At 33.7% G+C, this 27333-nt stretch overlaps 2 protein-coding genes across 12 annotated transcripts; both read right to left on the bottom strand.

Moving 5' to 3' along the window:
* Positions 1-13305: 13305 nt before the first annotated feature.
* On the bottom strand, positions 13306-18971 carry LOC131021579 (putative pentatricopeptide repeat-containing protein At5g65820). Of its 7 annotated transcripts, none has more exons than XR_009100999.1 (4): positions 18616-18971; positions 15120-17435; positions 13592-13722; positions 13306-13475 (listed from the first exon to the last, which is right to left on the bottom strand). XR_009100999.1 is itself a non-coding variant. In XM_057950839.1 (2 exons), the coding sequence occupies exon 2, from the start codon at positions 17225-17227 to the stop codon at positions 15188-15190; it is 2040 nt and encodes a 679-aa protein (XP_057806822.1). In that variant the 5' UTR covers positions 17228-17435; positions 18616-18952; the 3' UTR covers positions 14966-15187. The 7 variants fall into 7 exon arrangements, 1 of the variants encoding a protein (XP_057806822.1); XR_009100997.1 differs by having other exon boundaries at positions 15120-17478; positions 18616-18952; XR_009100996.1 differs by having other exon boundaries at positions 15120-17466; positions 18616-18952.
* Positions 18972-20913: 1942 nt separating this feature from the next.
* On the bottom strand, positions 20914-24136 carry LOC131021578 (psbP domain-containing protein 1, chloroplastic). 5 transcript variants are annotated; one of them, XM_057950835.1, is made up of 4 exons: positions 23982-24136; positions 23376-23533; positions 21453-21893; positions 20914-21345 (listed from the first exon to the last, which is right to left on the bottom strand). In XM_057950835.1, exons 2-4 carry the CDS (start codon positions 23526-23528, stop codon positions 21124-21126), a joined length of 816 nt encoding a protein of 271 aa, XP_057806818.1. In that variant the 5' UTR covers positions 23529-23533; positions 23982-24136; the 3' UTR covers positions 20914-21123. The 5 variants fall into 5 exon arrangements, with proteins under 5 accessions (XP_057806818.1, XP_057806819.1, XP_057806817.1 ...); XM_057950836.1 differs by having other exon boundaries at positions 21453-21887; positions 23982-24134; XM_057950834.1 differs by having other exon boundaries at positions 23724-24104.
* Positions 24137-27333: the final 3197 nt, after the last annotated feature.

Below are 27333 nucleotides of genomic sequence, written 5' to 3'. Positions count from 1 at the left end.
AATGCCTCTTATAAAATTGCAGTTTAGTAGTTCGTTTTATTTTCAATCCGATAGATGTGTGGCGGTGAAAATTGTTTATATTAGTAGCAAGGGACAAGTGACAATTATAAAATAAATTAATTGAAATCTAATTATGAATATATTTACTGGGGACATAAATGCCTTCAATCTTATTTTGAGGGTATAAAGAGATAGAACAACTATTTTGACGGGATAAAGGGTTAGAAATTACTAATTGTCAATAGAAGGATATCAATAAACAATAAATCAGTGTAAAATTTGACCATAACTGATATGTATTTGAGGAATATACAAATACATAAATGATAAAACTGTCTGCATTCAGAGGGTAGTGTTTTGCTAAGTTTATTTTATTTCATATAGTTTATAAATTAAACTTAATAACTTTTAAGATATTTGAAGAGCTTATCATATATAATGAATAATGTGTTTAGAGTTTATAAGTTGTCAAAATATTTGAATGATTGAATTTATAATTAAGTTAGAATTGAAAGAGAATTGTGAATTAGAGTGAAAAAAATCGAGAGAAAAATGAAGAAAAATGAAATCGGACAGATATATATTAGAATAACAATTAGTAAGATTTTTTTATGAATTATTTATTGCTTATATGCGATCATGAAAATCAAAAATAAACTTATTTTGTAGAGCTTATGAACTAATATTGAAGCTTATTTTTACATCTTACGACCTATTTATGAGCTTTTTTTTTCAAAACACTTTCTTTTTAATGATGAAGAAATTTATATGAGATATCAAAAGTAGTATATATATATATTTTAATTGTACGAAGAAAATCCACACATGCTATATAAGGGATTGTTTTGCATAAATCTCATTCTTATACATGTAAGACATTTTCGATTTATAAATATGTTGTGGAATTATTAAAAGTTTATACATTTTAGTTACAATTCCCCACTCCTCTAATACACTATCCCTCAAGAGTTATAATATTTTTTTAGCATCTTTTTGTTCAGTTTTTTAGCAAAACACAACACATGCAAATGAATTACGAGTCGCCACATCTAGACTTTATATAAGTAATTGAAAACGAGTTGAATGAACAAAAAGCGCCAAAAAAATAAATAAGTTCTTTATAGGAAATTAATTTTAATTGATTGGCTTGAAACATTGTTGAGGTAGACCGACACAGCAAATCGTTATAGTAAAGAGAGTAGTCGGAAAAGTAGAACAAAGCCCATCTATAGGTGGACCTCCAAGTCCGGATTTAACCCTCCTAAATGGGCCCATCTCTTCCTTTCATGTCGACCATTCTCTCACTAGTAAATTTTTTATTTTCTGTTTACACAAATAAGAATACAAAATTAACTTTGTTTCAATTGCTAATTAGCCAAATCGTTTGAAGTCAACCTCCAACCTCCTCTAGTTTTTGGCGCAGCACTAACTATGTCTTACGATAAGAGAGCATAAGCCATTTTCTATATTTGCATATATGTAATAAATAGTGTTCTACTCCTTTCATCCCCAAAAAATATATTATCACTTTTGATGATGCGGATTTTAAGAAATATTAGAAGAGTATGTGTGATAAGAGAATGATTCTCATTTTGTTGTGAATAAAGTAGTGTTCAAAAATAAATAAATAAATATTTTTGGGATCGTCTCAAAATGACAAATTGTGCATGTTTTTCTAGTCCGAATGGAGTAGTAAAAACTGATTTTTCATACAATTACGAATCTCTGACACACTTGACCTAGCATATAATTGCACTTAATATACTTATAAAATAATTGCGTCCCTCGTGAAATTCAAATTCAAAACTATATATATATATATATATATAAATTCATTAGTGTTCAATGTAGATACTTTTGTAGGTTTATAATTTATATGAAAAATATGGTTTTATACGATTTTAACTCTATGTAATGATTATCTAATGTATATACAAATAAAAGATTGTTAATAATTACATTTATATGTTAAAATAGAATATCGAAAGTCGGTTCGGATAAATCATATCCAACAGACCACGATATAGGTTTAACTTTGGCTTGCTCCAAATGGACTTTAAAATCATTAAATGAGTTCGGTGGTTTGTCATGTTTTTATTTCAAATTTGTCCTACCCCAACATCCACCATTTTCATACTTTTTTTAATTAATTTATTTATTAAATTCTACAAATATAATAAAAAATAAATTTAAATTTAATTTTTAAATTTTAAAAATAAAAACAGAGCTATGCTAAAAACGCCATTCTTAGCCCAAAAATCTCCAAAATTGCATTCTTCCATCTATAAAACCTAAATCTCCTGCAAAGCATAAAACAACACATAAAACGCACCAATTTCCAGAAGATTATCTTAAGATTAAGCTCATACAAACCCCAAAATTTAGCACAATTAAGCATAAATCATATAATATTTGACATTAAAAATAGATTTCTTCAATAATAATTCACCTTATATGTGATTTATTCATTTGACACGTGGGTTAGTTTCACAAAATTTCCAAGTGTGTCATTTAATTTGTAAGCTTATAATTTCTAGAAATAAATAATCAAATAATTGGCATATATATCTCGAGTGGAAAGTTAGTTGCATAACACAATTTTATTAACCTTTATAACACTACAAAACCGAGCGATAATCACAAAAAAGATAATATGAATGATAAATATACGATCAGAAATCAGAATAAATTTGAAACGTAATAAATTTCTATGAATAAATCGTTTGTAACGTATGAATAATTGATTAAACTTGGATTCGAATTTTAGAGGTGGTGAAAATTTAACCATATTAACTGAATACACTATAAATTGTGTTTTTATGTGTCGAGTTGATAATATCTCGTTGAGGTGCTTATAAGGTTTATTGTACTAGAAATTCGACCGATTGGAATTAATTCCAAGTACAATAATAATGTTAGAGTAATTTAAACTATCCAATATATTAATTAATTAAAGTTGTCAATGGGCTTAAATTATTTAATTTATATGCACTATCTTAAGCACGAGAAATCATTAAATGAAAATGAGTCATATTCGTAATATGGATGATCATAGATAGATAGTGCAATATTAATTATTTACTGGAATGAATTAATATGGACATACTTAAATTTAAGTTATAATAGGCTTATAGTTATTTAAGCCTATCAAGAGGCAGGGGTATTAATCGGGTTAATCCATCAAATTTCGGGCTAGTTTATCGAGTTGTCGGATTATTCGAGTGCTGGCTAATGTTGAAAAAAATTCTGATTCAAAATTTTCAATCTTAACCCTAAACGTTCGAGTTTCGAGTTAGTTCATAGGGCTCAAAAGTTTATTAAAAAAATTATAATTAATATATTTCTCTTGACAATATTATATTTGTAACATACAAATTCATACATAAATAAGTGAATTCCAACATCGTTTAATATAATAACTAATATGCAACTCTTAAAAATATAGATGCAGACAATTTTATTAATTACTAATCACTTTCTAATTTTTACATCTAAACGTTTTCTCTATAGAAATTAAAAATACAGAAAAGTGAAATGACGAGTATAACTTTTTAATATTGAACTAAAATACATTTAACAAACTTTTGAGGAAAAAAAATGTTATTATACAAGTTTTAGAAGTAAAATAATGAAGTTGTAAATCAAATAACGAGAAAATTTTCATATAATCAAGCGAACACATTATTTTTGGATCAGTCTTATAGGATTTGAGCTATTTTCGGGCCAACCCTATCGAGTGTCAGGCTATTTGGTTACGAGTTATTCGTCCTATAATTTTATCGGGTTAAAAAATTTCAGGCCTCACTACAAGATTTCAACACATAGACAACAGACATGACCAAATATGTTGTCTATTATTATATAGACAACATTTATGACCAAATATGTTGTCTATTACCTTAAAAAAAATGCGGCTATAGACAACAAAGTTTGAAACTTAGTTGTCTATGACTACTCTTAGACAACACATTTTCGATTTACATGCTTTTGCAAAATCGTGTAGTAGTCGCAAAAAGTGTGTAATAGTGTATTTTGAACATTTACACATGTTTTGGCAATTACACATTTTTACTATTATTACACACTTTTGCTAAAAAAGTGTGTAATAATTACAATTTTGGAGGCAGCGTTTTGAGGTGGTAGCGGCGTTGGAGAATCAAGGTGGTGAGGCAGAAAGACGCTGGAGAATCAGTAGAAGACGGAGAGAGAGGCGAGGAAATGGAGAAAATGGAGAGAGAGCGAAGGTGGACGAGGAGTGGTAGACAACGGTGGCAAATGAGGGAGATAGAAGTAGAGAATCGCGAGAAAAGAGAGCGAGAGAAAAGGTAGACGAGAGAGAGAGAGAGAGAGAAGTACATATGCATTAGAACTGTCGGCGTAGTATCAATCGGGCGGCGGCAACGCGGTGGAGAGATGGTGGCGGTGCCGTCGAGAGGGGGAATAGGCGATGGCCCAAAAAACAGAAATGGAGAGATTGACAAAGAGAAATAGGTGAAAAGAGAGAAGAAGAAGAAGAAGAAGAAGAAGAAGAAGAAGAAGAAGAAGAAGAAGAAGAAGAAAACTTGAAATCGTCAGCGACAATAATGGTGGTATCAGCGGACACGCCGGACAGTGGTGGCCCAAATGGGAGATTGCAACGGCAACAAAAGTGGAAAAATTAGGGTTTCAGGGAAAGGGATGGGGAAGCTGCAGGTTTGGATGGAGGGTTAGATTATTATTTTTGTTTTTAAATCATTAAGGGTATGTTTGTACATTTACATCTAAAGGGCTAATTTTCCCAATTTTTATCTTCGGGTTATTGTCGAAAAATACCTTAAAAGTTTTATTTTTTTTATTTATATCATACCTTTTTGTTGCCAGAAAATACATGAATTTAAGATTGACTCTGAATCATCCCACGACTTCCAACCTAAATTCAATATGATGTGGCATTCGAAATTGCCAGCGTGTAATGGAAACCGCCCAATTTTCATTCAAATGTCCAGCTTGTGTACTTTTTAGGGCGATTTTCATTACATGCTGTCAAATTTGATTGCCACATTAGATTGGATTTGAGCGAAATTGCAAGTCGTGGAACAATTCAAACTCAAAATTAAATTCATGTATTTTTTGGCAAAAAAAAATGTCATGATATAAACCAGAAAATTACAAAATTTAGCATTTTTTCGGCAATAACCGTTTTAATCTTCATGGGTAGTATTTTCTTTTACTAAATGAGAATATATAGATTGGCCTGTTGTTAGAGTTAATGTTGACTCTGACAATGTTGGGTGGAATGTTGATAACACTTTGTTGTCAACATTTTTGAGAACCAATCAACATTCTAGAGTGTGCCTTGAAGCTGAACTTTGACTCTTCATTGATAACAGTATATAATTGATCTTTACCTTCCTTTCACGTTTTATTATTCTTTGATTGTTGAATAAATGTTATTTGGTAGTTGAACGCGTTTTTGAGAAGTGAAGAGGTGATTAATCATGGTCCAAAGTACTGAGCAGTTTGTTCCTATTTTTCAGGATTCATGATCTTTTCAACCAACATTCTGGTTTGGTCGACTGACAGTTTTTGGAGAGGAATTGTAGCGGTTCTAGGAAGCTTCTAGAAGTGGGAAGTGGTATAAATTGACCACGACATGAAAGCCTATAAAAGCTACAAAATGGTCCTCTCATTCGTACGTTTTGTAAGTGCATTTTCATCTACCTAACATTCGCTCACAACCAACTGGTCATTTATCCTGCTGCAAACATGACATCGATTTTTCAAGTCGTGCTTTGACGGATGAGGCTTAGGCAACCAATCTGTAAAGTCTCACTCTGTATTAACGAGAGGTCAATGGTAAGGGTTAAAGATCAAGGATACCGGAGCGAAGCAGGTTGTTTATTTGTTTGATTAACATTAGGTTTATCGACTGTTAGTTTTCCATGCTGAGTCAACATTTTGGGTGCAGTTAATTGATAGATGTATTAATCTTAGGTAGTCAATTTGTAAAGGTTGATCACCAAAAGATCTTGTACTGTACCGTGTAATGTTGATGATCATAATGAATTTGGCCATTAGGTACTCACAAGCTGAATTTACTTAACTCGTGAAAAAGTATCATGTGTGTTATTTAATTTCGGCTGCATGTTAGCTTGGATGTTATCAACATTCCTACTAATATTACTTTTACGATTACACAGTAGTACTTATTGTAATTTGGGACACTAAACTATTTCACCTATTAACTCATATTTGAGGGGGTAAATTTTGAGAATATAATTTTATAATTTTTAATTGAAGATAAATAATATAATAGTAGTTATTTTTATATTTTAAAAATATCAAAATAAGGATAAAAAAAGTCATAAATTTTATTGTATTAATTAGTTTATCCTTTTCTTGTATGGGGAGGGATAATTCTGCCCATTAACTCCAAAAAAATTGGGTACTAAAATTCTTAAAACAGAAACATTTGATCAACTCGATACCCTTGCAAAAGCAATTCAAGACTTTAAAATGATGAATGGATTCATTTATGAATAGAGGTCCCGCGCAAGCTAGTTATAATCTTGCATGTTTCTTTCATACTCGCAAACAATTTGTCCCTATATATCAAAATAGGTTGTCACTAGTTACAATCAAGCATGTTGTGTAGCAAAGTCTCATGTCATATAAAATATTCCAAGTATGGAGCTCTTCATCATTAATTCTCCAATCCCGTTTTAATTAGAGTTCAAGCTTAAATGATGGGACTATTCCAGCTGAGCTTGACAATGATCATTTTGTTTGAGTGTACAATTTAATGCCCTACTACAAACAAAAATATCACATCTAACCCGAAATTTTAAGAATTTATCTAATCCCAAGGTAAGGACTAACACAATACAAAATTTTATAACCATATTTGTTAAGATGGTCCTCGAATGAAGCGGCATGCTTATACGATTAAACTAGTTTAATTGCACTCACGTTGTAACATATACTTTGCACCAAGTGGTTCAGACTTTAGTATATAAGCAACAATGTCTATGGTTCAAACTCCGCCACTCTCCCTCCATCAAGTAAGAAAACAAAGTTTAGGACGACATTGTTTAATGTTTTTAATTTGGTGCTTTAATTTCTTCTTCTTTCTGCGTCTAATCGTACTTTAGTGAGACATTATGGGCCAATTTGACGAGGAAATTGTGGTCATCTATCGTAGGTTCCAAGATCTAGGCATGATTTCTTGTCTTGGAGAGAGAGAGAGAGAGATTAAGATTTTGTAGTAAAGAAGAGGGGAACACTATTTATCTGCCTAATGATATAAAGGGTGGTGCTGTTGGTATAGATTGTTGCAGGTTGGGAACCACTGGAGATACCACACCACTTAATTTAGTAATCTTCTTTCCACCTAATCTGCCTAATTTAATATTTCTGCACCAACAAATTGGGGCAACTTAGACATAAACAAACCTTGGCTTCAATACATCTATAGTATATGCTATTCAAATGAAAATACATAATTTTGTAACATTTGATGACATTAGTGACAGATTTTGTAAATGTAAATTTGGGCATCGATCTCTTCATGTGTAAAGGTAAATTAAGATGTCGATTTCTTTACATTTGAAGCGTTGTATAATTATTTAGTGGATGGGCCAAGATCATTTGATTGAGTGACAACATTTTTATAAGAAACAAAGTAAGGATTTGATGAGGTTACCAACATCAATATTGGACTGAGTCAAGACATGGGAACCAAACTGAGATATCATAGTTGGCATAATGTTTTCTAGTGCTGCCACTAAGGAAGCAATGCAGCTACTCACCATTGAACTTGCCTATGCCTTTTAGATATAATATATAGCTAGCTGCAACTGCCCAAATTTGCTCTTATAAGTTCAAAAGTTTTACTTTTTTCTCAACTTATTTCATCAATTCTAATTTTAGATGGACTACCCTTTGTTGAAAGAGTTGGTATTTAATCTACTCTATGCACTAATAGTAGGCTATCGGAATCCTCTCCCTTACAGCCCTACCCATATATTTCAATGGAAAATCTCATGTGCAGATATTCAGACGTTATTAGTTATTACTCTCTCTGTTCCGACTATCTTCAGACCTTTTTTTGGGGGCACGAGAATTAAGAAAATAGTGTTTTTTGTATAGGTGAAAAAATTAAAAGGTGAATAAAGAGTAAAAATTTTGCCCAGTAAGGAAATGTCTCAAAATAGGTGGGACGTCCAAAAAGAAAAGTGTCTCAAGATAGGTGGAATGAAGGGACTAGTTATTAATTTCAAAGTATTGGTTCCCTTTTTAATAAATAATACTCACTTCATCCCATCATAAGTGAGGCAGTTCATTTGGGCACGAGATTTAAGAAGTTGATGTTTAGTATATTAAATGTATTTAATTATATGTGTAATTAATTATTTTAAATTAAATTAATTCAAAATTAATTTCAAAAATAAGAGATAAGTATTAATTAGGGTGATTAAGAAAAATAAGAGTGCAATTAATTTTATTAATAGGGTCTTAAATTTCCTATTTTTTACCAAAAAAAGAAAACGACTCACTTTCGGTGGGACGACCCAAAAATGAATACGACTCACTTTCAGTGTCCCACCGATGGACTAGCAGATAATATATTTCTAATTAGAGTTGTACTTAGGATTCATTAATCTCAATTAAGATTTAGTAATCTTTAATTAAAATTTATAGATCTTCAAATACTAATATTTATTAATTAGAGTTAAAATTAAATTAGAATAGATGCATCGCATATCCAAATGCACAGAAGTGTCAAATTTCAATTGGTAAAAGAGCAAATCGGCCTTTGCTTCCCCCCCCCCCCCCCCCCCCCCCCCCCCCCCCCCCCAAAATAAGCCAACTTGGTTTGCACAAATATTTCCAACCGTAACAAGTTGATCTTTCTATATAGATGCAGACATTGTGAGCTTTATATATTTGGACAAACCAATTCAATGAGAACAATGAATTAGAATTGGGCAATATATATGTAGCCCAATTGAAGGGTTTAAGATTTTGATATTCAAACCTCTTGGGCCCAATAATAAACAGCTCGTGAGCTACTCGAATTTAGACTTGATAAATCTTTATTTGAGCTCGTCTTAGTAAGTTTTAGCTTTACACTATTAGTTCGTTAAGTGGATTTAGATTGAAAATATAAAATTATAAAATTCTTACAACTTATTATATTATAAGTCAACTTATTATATTATAAGTTAACTAGTAATAAATTTATTATATGTCAAATAACTTTTATCTGTTATAATAAATGATGAAATTTAGTAAAAATATTAACAAGGTAAATTACATTCTAAATTCTAAGTAATTGCTTTTTCATTAAAATGTTTGAAACTGTTGATAATATCATAATTAAATATACACACTATCCAAGAGTAATAAAAATGTTCCGAGACGTGTGTGTGTGTTGGCCTAGCGATAATGATTAATGTTTAAAGTCAGAGGTCCTAAGTTCAAGTCCACCATGACACGATTTATAAATTTCTCTATTACTTATTAATTTATCAAAAAAAAAAATCCGAGAATTAATTATGTAAAATGCCTAATTGCTTGCATGAAACTTTGACTCATTGTTTTGATCCATGAAAGCTCGTTGAGGATTATCATCTCACACAATGGCAATCTAATCACCTTCTAATCAAATTTTCAACTCGTCGGTGTTCCAGTTCCGCCAACACCACTAGCTGTGAAGTTCAAATTGTTTGACCTTTTGTTGTTGAATTTTTTCGAGAGCATGAAGCAACATGGTTTTTTAAACCATTTTACCGTTTCAATTTGAATCAACTGTAATTAATGCATTACAATGTTTACATCTTCATTTGCAAGTCTTGATGGAAGAATCACCTTTTTTTGTTGCCTTTGCACGTCTTGATGGGAGGATTACCTTATCTCATCACACATCGGTAAACCTTTCTCAATGTTTCGATTTGGTTTGACCACCTTTTTGTTTCTTTGCAACACATTATGTACTTCTTTCTGTGTTTCTGTCTCTTCTAACTCTTCAACAATTTGAACACATCTTAACATGTCTGTGTCAATGTCTTGATTTTGCTTATCTAACACTTTATTGCTATCTTGATGTGCAAGAAAATCCATATGGAGTCTCAACAAACGGATTCTCTTGCACATCAAGATAGCAACAAAGTGTTAGATGGATGAGCAAGAGTAAGATATCGACACGGACATGTTAGAAGATGTTCAAGTTGTTGAAGAGTTGGAGGAAGAAACAAACACAAAAAAAAGAGTATAAAAAGTGTTAGAAAGAAACAAAAAGGTGTTGGCCAAACCAAATCGAAACATTGGGAAGGGTTATTACTGTATGGATGGAAGAAGGTGATTGTCCAATCGAGACGTGCAAAGAAAGATGTAAACATTGTAATGCATTAGTTGCAGCTGACTCAAACCGAAATGGTATGAATGAAGCACATGTTTTTTCATGCTCTAAGAAAAATTCAACAACAGAAGGTCAAACAATTGCGAACTACACAACTATTGGTGTCGGTAGAAGTGGAATGTTGACGAGTTCGAAATTTGATCAGAAGGCGATCAGATTGGCATTGAGTGATATGATAATCCTCGATGAGCTTCCACACTTGTTTGTAGAGCGAGAGGTTTAGAAAACTTGTTGATTGAATGTCCTCAGTTCCAAATTTTGTCAAATAAAACAATAAGAACTATTGTTTGAAGCTCTTGAGCACAAAGATCGTCACAAGCCCTTTTTCAGGGAAAAAAAAAAGTTTTGATCACCATTTACTGATGTACTGTACACATATTTTATTTATGTTACTGCACACTATATTGGCAAAGAATGAATCTTGCATAATATCATTACTTTTTGCAAGATTGAGAGTCATAAGGTGCAAAGATTGGTGAATTGATTGTACAATCACTGAAGAAGTGGTGATTGACGATTATGCCTTGTTGAATTGTGTATGTGCTTTCTAAATTTGGTTGACAAGACAGGTAAGAGGAGATAGGTATGTTGATGAGAGGGCTCAGAGAAATAGTCAAGTGGATCAAAGCATCACCATTTAGATATTCTTGATTCTACGACTACGTGAATGTGCTCAAGAATAGGATATCTTGCAATAAATCCTTATGTTTAGATGTATTGACGCGCCAGAACTCGACTTATTATGTGATGTTAGAGTCGACTCAGGCATATGAGGAGGTTTTCAAGATATATGGGGGTAGTATGTATGTTACTCATACAAATGATTTGAATTAGAAAGATTACAATGATCACCCTATTGGACAGCCTGAAGTTGCAGATCGGGTCAATGTGAAAAAGATTATTAAGTATTTAATGTTTTATAAGGTTACTCTTCTTGTCTCCTACATCACACTTATCTTTTGCAGAGATGTGTGATATCTTTGGCCTTGTATTATAGCCATCGAAATTACTTCGTAGTCATCATTTAGCTCCTACTCATATATAAGGCTAAAGATCGAAACATATTTGATTGGAAAAAATGAGTCAAATGAGAAGATGAATCGCCTTCTTTACATCGTTGTTTTATTAGATCTTAGGCAAATGCACGAGAGATCACGTTTCATCTACATATTGAAGCTCGTTGACTTTCAATATGTTTGAAGCTTTAATTTGTGTTGAAAATTAGTTGAGGACTAGTGTAAGATGCGTAAGCGTGTACCTCAACAAGAATTACTTGAAGAATTTGAATTTGGTATGTTTTTTTCATATTTAGTTTAAAATTATTGTATTGTTTACTTGTATGTTGATTTATTTTGATAATTATTTGTTCTTTATTTGTTTGAAGTGTTAAGCAACATTGAGCTTGGACAAACAAAGATGACACAAACTTCTCAGAATCAAGTGGCTTGAGTTGATCGAGAGGCCGGTGAATTTGGTGGTCCTAGATTCTTAGACAGTTAGTTAGTCGTTTGAACTTTGAATTTTAGTTGTTTGAAATTGAGATTTTTTGAATTTTAAACTTTTTTAATGTTTGAATTTTGATTGTCGTTGCGCGTTAGTTGAGAGATGGATTGAAACTTTTGGCGTTGCTCGTTCGATTGGAATTTGGAAATTATACATTTAGAAATGTTGTTTGTTCAATACTTTCATTGATATTTAGATTGATTTGAGTCTTAGAATCATGGAATCGAAAAATCGAAAGTTGAAATAGGTAGATAACTGTAGGGGTGGACCGGTACAATATGCCAAAAAAAATTCATTATACCGTATACTATACCGTAAATTGCAGTATGAGATTTTTCATACCGTTGTCGTACCAAACTCTTCGGTATATTGAAGATCGGTATACCAAAAAATTCGATATGAACTTTTTCATACCGTTATCGTACCAATAGTACGGTATACCGTACCAAAATTCGGTATACCATATTAGACTGCATACCAAAATTATTGGTATGTTGTTTCATGTCTAAATTATCAAAATTATTAATGAATTTATATTTTGTAAGTTGTCATTAATTTTTTAATAATTATAATTTTTTTATATATATAATTTATCACTAATTATATATATATACATACATACATACATAATTTATTTCAATCGATATGGTATGCCGATTCACTATATACCGTTTTTTCAATATATATTGTGGTATCGGTATATAACGAAATACCGCGGTATGAGGAAAATTGATACCGTTATCGTACCGAAATTTACGGTATATCAAAAATTCGGTATTTTCAATATTTTTTCGATACGATAAGTGCGGTATACCGATTTTTCGGTATTTTGATCCACCTCTAGATAATTGCATATACAAAAGGGACATTTCAATTTTTTTAAAAAATGGGTAACCGAGTATCCAAATACCCGAATCCAGGTATTAGGATACTCAATATTGCAAGACGTGTCAGGAACATGTGTGTGTGGAATTTTAGGGCCGAATACCCGGCCAAAATTGAGTAGGGTACCCAACCCGCCCCGTTCGCCCACCTGTATTAATAGCAACTGATTCCTTTGCATTTCTCTTTAAATATACATATTCTACTAGAAAGCAATCTATACCCACAGATCATCAATACACCACATTGCAACCAAAGTTGTATATCAATTAAATAAAGCAGTTTCTAGTTAACTCTTCTTTTTAATGACACGATAACCTACAGTCGCTACTCGAGATGTGTACTATATGAAAAGAAGTAACATAAGGTAACGTTGTCACTCAGACTTCATGTTCATTGCAACTATTCTTATGGACATTTGCATCTCTCCCTTTTCTTTTTTTTGACTTGCATATCTCCCTTATCTTAAATGATAGCAATTGAGTTGGAGGGATATAGGACAAACCAAAATCAAAGCATCATAAAAGCAAACTTTTCTAAATGCTTCATTTCCGATATAATATAGTAGGGTCCATCACAAAACTTGAGCATGACTAAGGCCAGAAGTTAACAAGGGAATGGAATTGTTAAGCTATAACATTTATCACTAATTCCACAGTGCACTTTACAAAATTGTGTCGAAGCCTCCACTCTAGCACAAAAAGAGCAATTAAAATAAATTTCACATTGGATTTCTTTAATGATCAAGGCCATGGAAATAAAAAAAGATAAAGATCAATGTCCATGAAGGGAAGTTTAGAGCATTACCTTTTCATGCTGGTCAGTAGACTGTGAAAGATTGGACGCCCTCCCCCTCGATTAAATTGAAGATACAACAATGAGTTTCTAAATCAGCAGCAAAGCCACAAAAGACTGCGAGATAATCGAACTCAACTAAGCTGCAGCAGAAAAAAATAACATGGATTCACAATTCTTGAAGCCTAGGAATGCAAGAGGTAATTGTCTTTGTCTTAAGTTGTTAGACAAAGTGAAAATATAATTTCATTTTGAGTAATCAAATAGGAAAGCATAGTTCACAATGTAGAGCTAGTCGTCCGAAATAAAGGATAAGAAGTTATAATCTTCTTTTGCACCTGTTATCTGTGCAGAGAAAATAAATATCATATATAATGATTAATGAACAACGCAAACACTTTTTTTTTTTTTTTTTTGTAAGGAATGCAAACACTTTTTAACTAAATTCTTGTGTAGATTTCAATGTTGTTAGTCGAACTTATGAGAGATTTTCAACTGCAGATGCCTTCTCAATGCTGGTTAGCTATAAGTAGTAGAATCTTACAAACAATAAATTAACACGATTACACATAAGCATTTTGCAGAATAAAATTCATTCTAGAAATATCTTAAAGTTCAGCACATTTTTTTTAGAAAAATCTTTTGTATGTTTGGTTGTCCAGAAGCAAACATTTTCCTTCCTCCAGAATCCCCCTCCCAACAGATGAAGGGTAATAGATGACTGAAATGCAATGTATGGATATATGAAGGTCTTCAGATCAAAACAAACCTGCCTCAAAACTATGGACAACCATACATAAACCCTACTACATAAACAAATGAACAAATACTATCATGCAAGAGCCCAGGGATAAATTCTAACTGAAACAATGGAAATAATAAATAAAAACTATTCGTGCTGTTATTTCACCCGCCTAGAGTAGACCTTGATCGGAAGAAAATGATTGTTCTTTGTTTTCCAACACTAATTTCAGTTTTTCTCAAACGAATGGGATCTATATAAATAATAATAAAAAAAAAGATAGTTATATTCTCAAAAAAAAAAAAAAACCTTTCTCCTTACATATCCAAACATCAATATCATTTCCAAATCCTCAAAACACATTCACCCAGAAAATCTTCCTAAGGCATCAGAGAACACATCTAGATACCATTGTAAGAAAGATGTAGCCAGGTTTAACCCGTGAGACCTCCTCACTCCCACACTATAGATTTCAGCCATTCTTCCTCCATAAAGCCAACAACATCCAGTTATATGCAGATAATGTAGAGAGAACAAATATATTTAGATATTGCTATTTCATAAATTTATAGTGGATATTTTTAACTGCCAGGTAGTTTGTCCAAAATATCAAATGAGTAAAAACTAAATTAAAGTATACCATATGGCCAAAATATTAAATAATCTTAGCAGAACATGAAGTCCCAGAAAAAGATTTTTCCTTAGAATTAAGTGAATTAGCAAATTATAAATCTAGTTAAATCATCACCAGCTAAAAAATCGATGTGACATAAGACAGTTAACTTTAAAAGGACTTACCTAACTTCTAGGTCTAAGAGGCATCATGCTGTTAAAATCAATCCAGTGGGCAGCGATAAGCACTCAAGTCATAAGTCGCCAGCCTTCCTACTTCTAGTTCCCCAACGACGCTTCCGTGCTCTCCTCTTTCTCCCATCCTCCTTTGCCTTAGCTTTCTCTTTCAGGTCTCTTTCACCGCGCCTTTTGTACATCTTGAAAGTCATCTGACTCTCTGCAGCCATCTTCCTTACTTTTTCTGTGATCTCTGCCGCAATCTGTCTATTATAGAGCTTCCTTAGACCTTTCATGAGCTTAGCAAAGGTATCCGGCTGAGGCATCAACCCAGCATCCATCATATCCACACAGTAAGAGCAAGCATCCTTCACGTGCCCATTTGAAAAGAGTGCATGAATCCAAATTGTCCATGCGTTCACATTAAGCTCGCAGCCCTTAGCTATTATACAAGACCAGCTATCTTTAGCCAGTTGAAGCTTATCTGCCCTTAACAGAGGATTCAGCAAGTCCTTCAGTATACCATACTGTGGAGCAGCTAGAAGACCTCTCCCTACCATTTCACTGAAATAATCACAAGCTTCAACCAAACACCCTTGCTCAATAAGACCATTAATCATGATGATAAAGGTATCTACCCCTGGACTAATGCCGTCTTCTTCTAACTCATTCATCATTCTCCTGCTATCTTCAGTCTCTCCTAACTTGCACGACAAACGAATAGCTGTGTTATATATGCTTAAGTCAGGAAACACACCAATCTTCCGCATCTCCTTCATAAGTTCTAGACACTCCTCCAACTCTTCCTTCTTCTCATGAGCTAACATGAAATACAAATAAGTTGTTGAGTTAGGAGTATACCCTTTCTGCACCATAGAATCTAGAAGTTCGTAGCCTTTCTCAAGCTTACCCCACTTACAAAATCCACTTATCAAGGTAGTGTAAGTAACAAGATCAGCCTCACAACCATGGCGCTCCATATCTATAAATACTCTCACAGCCTCTTCCGTTTTCTCTCTAGCACAGAGTGCTTGAATCATGATGGTATATGAAGTTGCATTTGGATCACACCCATTCCTCCTCATCTCTTGCATGAGATGGAAAGCATCCAACATTTTACCTGCCACTGCATATCCATTAAGCAAATTGTTGTAAACAACAATATCAGGCTCAAAACCTGCTTCCCTCATTTTTACCAACACCACTTTTGCCTCCATCAACTTTCCTTCTTTACACCAACCATATAATAGTGATGTAAAATGTTTTATTGTTGGCGTAAATCGAATCCTCATATCTTCAAACAACAATGCAGCTTCCTTTACGCTGCCATTTTTACATAAAGCATCCAACAGACACCCAAAAACATATTCATCAGGCTCACACCCATATTTTGGCATCTCATCCAACACTTCAATGGCCTTTTTTACCATTCTCGCAGATGCAAATCTCCTCATCAGAACGACAAAAACCTCAGGTGATAAAAGGTGAGGGTTTTCTTTCCTCATCTCCTCTATAAGAGCCCAAACAGCCCCAAACTGCCTCATTTTGCTTAAAATCTTAATCATTGATTTATAGGCATCGTAACTATGCCTGTAACCGGGCTGTTTTGATGCCCACACAAAGAACCTGTATCCTAAATTCCCAGCATCACCACAGCGGCTAAGCACTCTTTCTACCAGTCCAGACCTCACTGAAACTCCGGATTCATGCAAAGCAAGTTCCAACTTTGGGACTCTAGAATGGAATTTTCTCAGAGTTCTATATACCTTCTCAACATCAGCAGAGAACTCATCGTGATCAGGTATTTGGCTTTCTCGAGAAAATTCAGTTTCGCTTGTAAGGTAAATAAAGCCTCGCCCTCTTTTTGGTTCATTCAACTTTCTAAAATTTCCATCTCCAGAAATAGGATTATCTGATTCAGGAGTAAAGTTGGGTTTTGATGGAAACTTTGAAGAATCCAGATGTGAATAAGTGGAAAAGAGCAGGGGATTTGATGACTTGTGAAATTCCAAATGAAATGAAGATTCTTTTCTAATAGCATTTTGCTTGCCGATAAATAAGCGGATATTAAGATTCAAGCATAGACCACATAACTTCTTTGAACTGACTCTCTGCATATTATGGCAGCAATTTAGCTCTCTTTTCAGTTACCACATTTCCTCTTGTTCCTATACCCTAAAGCCCAAAACAGGATATGTCATTAGCCTTCTCCAATATCAATCAATTCAAAGACAAGTTTTTGGTGATGTCTCTCCAATCTGACTCACTATCTAGATAATTATATTATATCATATCATATCAAATAGTCAGCCTTGTCCTGCAGACCTGCACAGGGTTTTTGAAATAGCATGAACTCCTGCACATAAAACTGGAGATATGAGAATAGCATGAGATATTTTGTGGACGGAAGGAGTATAACTTTAACTAAACGCGGGATGGTCACTGCAGTAAAGGAGAAAAGAAGAAGAATCAAGTATTGTTGTTTTTGCTTTCAAAAGGCATTTGATTATTACATTCGTGCTGCATAAAAAGTATAATCTCCTATTGTCATAGGTCAAAAGCAAAATAGAAACAACCATTACAATGAAATAAAAAATTAAAATTGCAGCTTTTAATTGATGCAAAATGCACAATAGAAATTAATGCACTTTTCAACTCTACAACCCTCTGCTAAAACTCAATTTATAACCTTCAGGTTCCAAGCCATTTTGCTATGTTCATAAGCTGGTTAGAATTTATCAACTAAAAACAAAAGGCTCAAGTGCCTCTTCTTTATGCGAACCAGAATCGCGACGCTGACCTAAGGTTAACTCCAACCGTATTTTGCAGTACCATATCAGCTCAACCATACCTCAAAACACGATGCATTTTGCGTTTGGGTCCTCTTTATCTACTGTTCCACTTTATCTATTTATGAAAATTACAGTTTCACTCTTATTTTTTATAATAAGAAGAAGATGCAGGATGATGTAGAAGAAAAAGGATCGGTGATGAATTTGTTTTGCAGAAGCTGCAGTAAGCAGAAAAAGAAACGGGTGTTGACAGGTGCTAAAACCAAAATCTCACGGAATTCGTATCCAAAACCGATAAAGATCAGTTAATTGGTTACCTAATTAACCAACTTGGTTAGTCGGGTACAGGAATAGCCGATCATTTACTTTTACACACATTCAGCACAGCAGCTATTGCAAACACACAATTCACAATTGATTCATTGAACAAAAGCAAGCTTAGTTTTTATTTCATGTTTGAACAAGAGCAAGTTTAGTTCTACTTAAGCATTTTCTCAAACAGTTGATCTACCAAGAATTATCAATCCTCATTCCTTACAATCTCAAATCACACAATTATGATTTCTGAAAGCAATATGGAATATGAAGCTAAATCAAGTATACTATTTAACAGCCAATATACGGAAAAACAACACCAAATGTCCAAATTCATTATCAACATTCAACAACGATTTCACAAGATAGAGATTATTTTCACAGGCCAAGTCACCAACCTCCAATCAAGTATTGGACAGTCTCGTGCAATCAATCAAACTTGAGTGAAGTGGAATCAAATCTTGAGCTCGGACTTCATCGGCCGTCAGGAACGAGCAGCCCCTCGAGTGGTCGTTGAGAAGCGGAGGCCGGAGGCTGGCGCGGCCGCGGCTGAATGGAGGAGTCTGAAACAGGGCTGAGGCTGCCACCTTTGGTAGTGGCTGAGGCGGTGCGCTGGTAGCTGAGGCTGAGGCTGAGGCAGCGCGAATCTACAGCGCAGAGAGAGGTAACGTCGAGGCAATGACTGAACGGAACGGCTAACGAGAGAGTGAGAGCGAGAAGAGAAAAAATGAAGGCAAAAATGATATATATACCCATTATAAAACATAAAACCTTTCGATAAAATAGATATGCAAATAATGAAACTCAATTTTTAGCTATTCATATGAAAAATAAATATTATAATAATTTTTTACAATTTCGATCCAAAATACCTTGTCAGCGCTCCTTCTCTCCCTCAACCACCGACATAATTGACACTAATTGTGTCAAGTGTACCTAATGAATGACACAATTGACACTAATTGTGTCATTTGTACCAACTGCTAGCGACTGCGCCTTTTCTCCCTCGCCCACTCCCGCTCACACCGCGTTGCTCAGCGGTCGCCAGAAAGTCAACGGTCGGGCCTCTCTCTGCGGTCGTGCTCTTTCTCTTGGCACAACTAGAACTAATTGTGCTAAGTGTATCTAATAAATGACACAATTGACACTAATTGTGTCATTTGTACCATCATAACTCGCGAGCCCAATCCAAACTGAAAGCCCAACCCGCAAGCGTAACCCTAAGCCAATTTGTCTAAAAAGGACAAAATCGCCCTATAACGTAAAAAAAAATGGTTAAAATTTGTATTTTTTAGATGAGTGGTCAAATATTGAATTTCATTGCTCAATATGGGTATCTCACAAGTTGGCTCAAACCTAGAAGGGTAAACATTTATTTTTGTCCTAGCTTTTTAACAAAAATATCTCAATTTAAGGATAAGTATATTCAAGTATTCATTGTTTCACAGTTTAGTTATTTGTGTTCCGATAAAAAAATTCTGGCATTTGAGTATTGATGTGTAATGCGAGAATTTCATATTCTCAACTTACATGACATATTTTATGGTGTGGTGAATGTACCACATAAGTTGTGAATGTAAAATTCTGGCATTCCACATCATTAGTTAGGTGCTGAAATTTATTTTCGGGACACAAATAACCAAACATCGAAATGAGGGGTGCTTGTATGCACTTAACCTTAAGTTGTGACATTTTTATTAAAATGTTAATACCATGGAACAAAATCGAATAATTACCTAATCTAAAGTACTCACTTTTACAAAATATATATAAATTATATTTTAGAACATTTTTATCCTTATATCAAAATTAATGTATTTTACACTAATATTAGAACATTGGTGCTCAACTGTTGAACTTGTAATTATCGAATATGTCGAGCGTTAGTAGATTCTTTTAGAATGTTCGACCACTAATGCTCGACTCGCAATAATCGAGCATTACTGTATTTCTCACAAATACAAAAATGTTCAACATATTTGACTCGCAGTGGCCGAGCATGTCGAGCTTTAGTGCATTTACCACTAATGTTCGACATGCTCGAGTTGCATTGGTCAAGCGTGTCGAGTAACGTTTGCGACTTCAGTAAAGTTTGTGATAAATGGTTAATGGTTGCTTTTATCCATTCTCAAGGACAAAATATTAATAATAATCAATGCTCGAAGTAATATATTGAGTTTGACATAACAAAGTTGTACTTAATTAGATCGCAAAAATCACGAATTTTGTTCGAAATGTTGGATCATTGCGAGTCGAGTATCTTGGGCATTAGTGAATTGTGATAAATACATCAATGCTCGACATGTTCAACTATTTCGAATCAAGCAATCGAACATTAGTAGTCGAGTATTTTTGAAAATATAGTAATGCTCAACATTTGTCGATTGTGAGTCGAGCATCAATGGTAGAGCATCAATGCAAACTACATTAATACTCAACATAGGGTGTCTTCTAGGTTTTTAATGACTTGCACTCAAATGTGGGAGTATTTGTTTATTCTGATCCCAAGTCCACTCAAGAACTCCAAAAAAAAATGTTCATCAAAGATCAAGAGTGCTTTGGTGCATGACTTGCAGTTGTGTTCCAAGCGTGTAGCTTTTGAACATCAGTGATTATTTTTTGGATGTTGCTTTTCTGAGTAAACCAGTTTAGCTCACACTTGGATGGGACTTGATATTGATTCTTTGTAATTACAATTTGTTTGAAATCTCACTCAAATATTGGAAAACCATACTAGGAATCTACGACAGTAAACACCGTATGTTTAGTTTAAGTACAAATCAAGTTTACACAGAAGGCAGCTGCGATACTTAACAAGGAAGCAACCATCACAGATTAATCCTCACAATGACCTGCGTCTATAAATGGTAGAAATAATAGTAGTTACAGTTCAAAAGGGATCTATCTCAAGCAGCAACTGTGTTAACTCTGAAAGCATCCATAATCTCACGCAACTCATTTTCTTCTTCTACAAACGACTTCTCCGGCGTCTGCAATCTTAGCTCGTACAGTCGGTTGTTCTCAACCCCAAGTACTGAAAGATAACGACGGTCCCACTCCAGGCGTGCCACTCGGTCCTCAGGCATGACAGCCAATTCATTGTTGTTCGCGTATGACTTTATGTTCACCTAGTTACACCAGCAACGCTACCAAAGTCAGTCAAACGAGAAGAAAATAAGGGTAAAGAGTTGTTAGAACTTCACATTGCATTGAAATATTGGTATAGAGATCTTACTTCAACTTCATAGTATAGCCTTCCATCGCTAGCTACTTTTGACGAGGTAGAAAGAATACGTGATTCACGCCTCACACCAAGTCTCGTGGACATGAACTCGGTCAAATATTGTCTCAGTACTTTCTTCCCTGCTTCTTCCGGTGAACCTAAATCTTTCACGCTTTTGTACTTTGATGATGAAGGTGAAGATATGTTCACTGATATGTTCTCATCAAGAACAAAAGGGTCCCTGAAGAATATATCGGCACCAGCACCACGGACTTGAATCCAATTCGGAGGGTACTTCAATGTGTAGCCATCAAACTGATCTATATATTCCCTGAATGCAATAGATTGTGCAAAAGCATTATCGCACGTGCCAGCTTGAGAATAGATGAAACCTGATAGAATCAATGCCATTGCTTTCCGCCTTGGAACTGCAAAATCTTTACTAGTCTGTGTCTTCTCAGAAGCCAGGCAATAAATAATGTCATGACTAGACTAAAACGATATCACTCCATCACAGAAATAAGCTTATTATATAACAAATCGTGAAAAGGAAAGAACTCAATCTTATCATGATCAAGGACATGAAAAGTCATAGTTGATTTAATTTCTGACCTACAATCCTCCCCATACAAGATAATATGGGCAATAACATCAACACTAGGATTTTATAAATGGACGGGCGAAATTACATTTTTGTATTTAGAAATAAGTTTGGACGGACGAAATTACTTTTTTGTATATAAAAAGTGAGGAAAATACAAATACAATCTAAATATAATAATAACCAAAAAATTGCCCAGCAATCACCAAGGCATGTCTGGCCTTTGCTCCGCCCCTGAACACCAAGATTTCATACAAAAACTAGCACTATGTATGTTAGTAGTTTATCAGGCAACCTTACCAATCTAAGAAGAAGGGAAAAAAAAAAGAAAAAAAATGTGTCAAATAGATCAGAACCATGAAGAAAAAAGGCACGAGAGAACAACCAAAAACATAAGGTTTAGCAATATAATACTGTTATTAGATGTCAAGCAACGAATTAGCCAACTCATAGAACAATTTCTGAAAGAATGCTTTCCATAAGATTGTTTCCAAAGTTTAGAAAGACAAAAGTAGACGCAAATTTCTCAAGATATAAAGCACAATCTAACATAGACATTATACAGAAAGAGGACTCATGTTGCTTAACAAGTACCAAAAATTTGCTTAAGATCACAATCTAAAATGAATAAGATCACATTCCAGAAAGCGCGGGAGTCCATACACCATTCTACTATAGAATGCATATTTGAAGCTCTAATTTGTTGCCAGCATTCTGTGATGTGCACACTTGAGAATATTCAGAATGACAACCGGCTTGCTTCCACGTTAGTATCCCTAACAACTTAGTTCTAGGTCACCTACTCATCACTTTAAATGATAAGAGAACTAGAAACTCAATTTTGTAGCCTATGGTATAGTGAGAAAATTAGAAACTACTTATAACTAATCTCGTGTTGGATTCTACTAATTTCCCACAACAAACGAATGGGGCATTCCATAGCAATTTGAAAAAATTTAAACATTATAATCCAACTACTAATTAGTTAACAACGACTATATATGAAAATGTGGATTCGAACTGATTGAAATAACAATGAATCTAAAATTCATCAAAGTCACTGAAAAATCATTAAAAAAATATGGATATAAAATCCCGAACAATAAACAACCACCACAGGGATTAGCTACTACCACCAACTTCAAATCCTTTAACATAGGTGAATTAGAACTCGCCATCATCTTATAGTCCTACAACAGAGCTTTACACTAACAGGGGATTCTACATTTTTTACAATGTTATACAAATTCAGCCACTTAATAAATCAATCAAATAAAATTGAAACGGTCACATAGCTACATGGATTTGCACCGTTTAATCAAGCATCAGCTCACCTTTTGGAGGGGAAAAAAGGTGGAGGGCAAAGAAGAGAGCTCTTTGGAAGCTGAAGTGAGGCCTCCGGCGGCAAACCTCTCTTTATACGACGCACTTCCAGAACCGACAGCAGCCGGCGGAGCCACTGAAGATACGATCATTTGAAGACTCATGAGATCTGAAAACGGAATGAAAGAGGGGTTTAGTTGGGTTTATCGAGAAACAACACAAAGAATTGAAATATGAGGCTACCCTACTGATACAATTTTTTGGTCCAGATAATTCGTTTTCGAGCCCATCATATCATATCTATATCAACAACATCTACATATATAATATCTATATATTTGGATTTAAGAAAAACATACTCTCTAATATCTATTCTATAACATAGATAAAAGCTGAATAGTTGGAAGAAATCCTATCACAATTTCCACCCACAGTTTTGCTGTTGTATCTCAACTCTTCTTAATACTTGCTGACAATATTTTACTCTTATTGAGCATGTTGAACAGCCGAATTGGTAACAGCATAAACTAGTATTTTCAATTCCAAGATCAATTTGAAATTAAAATACTGGGTTGTCGATAAATAACTTAGTTAAGAGCAGAGAGAGAAGGGCGTACTCGGCGGTGGTCGAAGAGGAAGTGTTTGAGAAGAAGAATTAGAAGATGGCAGGAATGAAAAAAGAAAGAGAAGGAGAGGTTGCAGACAGTAGTAGATGATGAGGGAGAAAAGAAGAACAAGAGGATTGGGCCTTACTTGGCTGTCTATAAATTTTAAACTTGGCTCTAAATAGATAAGTATTGGGCCTCTCATAATTAAACTTGGCTGCCTATAAATTTTAAATAAATTAACTTAATTAAACAAGAAAATGCCACATCAACTTCCCTACCGTTAAGGACCGTGTTTGGAAAAAACTGTGGCTAACAAAAGATGGCCTAAAACCATCTCCTTCTCATGGGCACAACAACAACCTCGACATAGATGCCATGACAAGTTCTAGAAGATCATCACATGCATGACAACACTCAAAACAAAGAATAAACTGTGTATGATAAACAATATTGGCTCAAATTCTCACAGGCTTATTCAACGTCAAAAGTTAAAGCTAAAATCACTTATTCATCATGCAAATTAATTCAAATTATGCTCAAATCATAAAAATAAAATAAAATGGAAATCACCAATTTTCAAAAGAAATCATCATAGGCATCTCACGAGAAATCTAATTGAGCAATAATAAACTCAAAAATCAATCACACACCACTAACCATGATAAAACAATAAATCCAGCAAAAATGATAAAAGTGATAGACATATCTAATCTCACCCCCTCCCCAAACTTATCACAGAACATAAGTTCGAAAATAAGTTTGAAGGGATGAAGATATGTGTGTCACAACTCACAGAAAAACATACTCCATAGTGGTGATATGGACGAAGCTCAAAATTAGCATCTTCCAAGCTCAGCTGCGATCTCTTCAAAAGAACCAAAACAAAGAAAATAAAAGTAACAAAAAGAAACCAAAAAAAGAAGAAAAAAATAAAGAAAAATAAAACAACGAAAATGGTTGAGTAAAAACGTCAAGGGAGCGCTCGCAGGAGAGCGCGCAGTGGGATGATCGAAGTTTGAGATGACAGATGGGAGATTCAGGCCGGAGCGGTCGGATAATCCGACCTGCGTCATCGAAAAACGGCGAAGGGCGGGCTAGGGTTTCGGGGAGGAAGCGAGGGAGTGCTTCATCATCTTATCTAAGAATCCTCATAAGACTTTTCTTAATGAGACCCATTTTAATGAGATATAAACCAAGAAAAAATAGCTTAAATGATTGAAATAATCAAGGGCCTTGGAATATCTCATAGTTTCAATCCATTCAAATAAACAAGGGAGCAATCTTACTATTTCTATGTATCAAAACTAATTCTTAAAAGTAATTGGCTCTAAAAGTAGGGCTGCAAATAAAGAGAGCTACTCGCAAGCTACTTGAGACTTGACTAAAAAAAGCTCGTTTGGAGCCTGATTCGATAGTAAACAAGTAGAGCTCGAGCCTGGTAGCACTCGACTCGTTAAGCTCGTGAACATATTCAAATTCGATTGTCCGCGAGTGGTGCGTTGTTTTACACCAAAAATATCCGACAGTCAGCCGGTACTGCAAGCAAAATCGTCTCCTAAGGGATTAGTGATAATTCTCCTAAAATTCAACCTGAAAAGTAACTTAACAAACAAAATTAATGGATTAAATTGAGAAAATACTAAATCTAAAAATAAATAAATAAAATCCAAAAGAATTGCAATGGTTCTAATCCTAAATAAATAAATAGAAAGTTTCAACAATTAATAAAGAATTTCAGCAATCAATTAAGTCCACCCTAAATTAATTATTTCAATCATTGATGCAAATATAAGTTTAATTCATGCAAGTAAGCCAGTTATAATCGCCGAAGACACTTCTGATGTGATCTTATTTCTCCTTAAGTATTCGGTAACCAGGAAGACGGTTCACTAATTATTACCCTAATTGACTGACAACCTTAAGAGACGCACTATAGATTTAGTGATTTGGCGACATTAATATCTAGAGAAACACGATTCAATACCAATAAACTCTGAAGCATAATTATTGAATTAAGATTGCATTTTCCTTAACCCTGATGTGTCAATTTACCAATAATCAAACCTGAACCATGAATACGTATGACCGATTTAATTGACTGTGTAATTAATTATAACCCACTAAATATTGCGTACTATCTAATGAATTAAAATAATTAATAACGATAAACGTGAAGAATTACATATGCAAGCATAAAATAAAGTATAAGAACAAATTAAATTTTATAAAATAATCTTGCTAGTGCTTCCTTAATCGTTGCTGGAATAAATAAAATTAGCTAGAACAAATAATAAAATAAATAAATAAAAATAAAGGATAAATTGCGAGAAAGAATAAAGAAAAGAAAAGGTTGAACAAAATTGTTGAATGATGCGTCTCCAGACTCCAGATTTCTCCTCCAAAGTGTGCGTATGATCTGCGTAGGGCTGGAAAAATATACCGAAAATTCGGTATACCGGCCATACCGTACCGTAAAATACCGAATTTAAGGTATACCGATTTTTTTGGTAAGGTATGATACCGTACCGAAGATTTACGGTAAGGTAAAGGTATGAATTTTCCAGATACCGGGGTATACCGGTGTATACCGATACCGCGGTATATACCGAAAAAATCAATAAATATCGTATTAAAGGTATATACCGGAACACGGTATGATACCGTATTACTGGTATACCGAATATTACTGTATATACCGGTGATGCGGTATCATACCTTATTCCGGTATACCTTAATATTCAGTATATACCGGTAATAAGGTACAATACCTTATTCTGATATACCGCAGTTGTCCGTATATATTGGTATACCGAAAATCGCGGTATATATCATATCAAAATCTATAGTTTTAAAATATATAATATATATTTTTATGTTTATATTTTTAAAAGTATTTATAAATTTTATAAAATGATGTATATAATCTATATTATGTGAATATATACAATTGTACATGAATTTATAAATATCATCAAATGATACAAAAACAAATAAAATACAGTATATAGTATAAGTGATACAATAAAATAAAATTATTTATTTTGATATTATAGTATAGTTATAATATATAACTAAAATTATTGTTTTACAATAGATTGTACATCTAACTTATAATAGTTACATATATAATAGCATAGTTATAATATTAGGATTATATTATAAATAATACTACGTCTAACATATAAATTATATGTAACTTATAACATCTATATAATTTACTATATATTACATGAATGCATACAAGTATGCGAATATAAATATCATCAAATGATATAAAAGTGAATAAGTATGTAAGTTATATCAATATACTGTGTTATGATATCAATATAAATAATTTATACTATATTAAATTATATAACTT

Source organism: Salvia miltiorrhiza, chromosome 4, assembly GCF_028751815.1.
Source record: "Salvia miltiorrhiza cultivar Shanhuang (shh) chromosome 4, IMPLAD_Smil_shh, whole genome shotgun sequence".
Taxonomy (NCBI): Eukaryota; Viridiplantae; Streptophyta; class Magnoliopsida; order Lamiales; family Lamiaceae; genus Salvia; species Salvia miltiorrhiza.
This window is presented reverse-complemented; position numbering and strand designations above follow the sequence as displayed.

Bases quoted from the DNA above. Each gene is read 5' to 3' on its own strand.
- LOC131021579 (XM_057950839.1), bottom strand. From the start codon at position 17,227: ATGCAGAGAGTCAGTTCAAAGAAGTTATGTGGTCTATGCTTGAATCTT.
- LOC131021578 (XM_057950835.1), bottom strand. From the start codon at position 23,528: ATGAGTCTTCAAATGATCGTATCTTCAGTGGCTCCGCCGGCTGCTGTC. The intron at 21,894-23,375 runs GTGAGCTGATGC...GCTTCTGAGAAG, and splicing joins CCTTTTTTCCCCTCCAAAAG to ACACAGACTAGTAAAGATTT. The intron at 21,346-21,452 runs GTAAGATCTCTA...TGGTGTAACTAG, and splicing joins GGCTATACTATGAAGTTGAA to GTGAACATAAAGTCATACGC.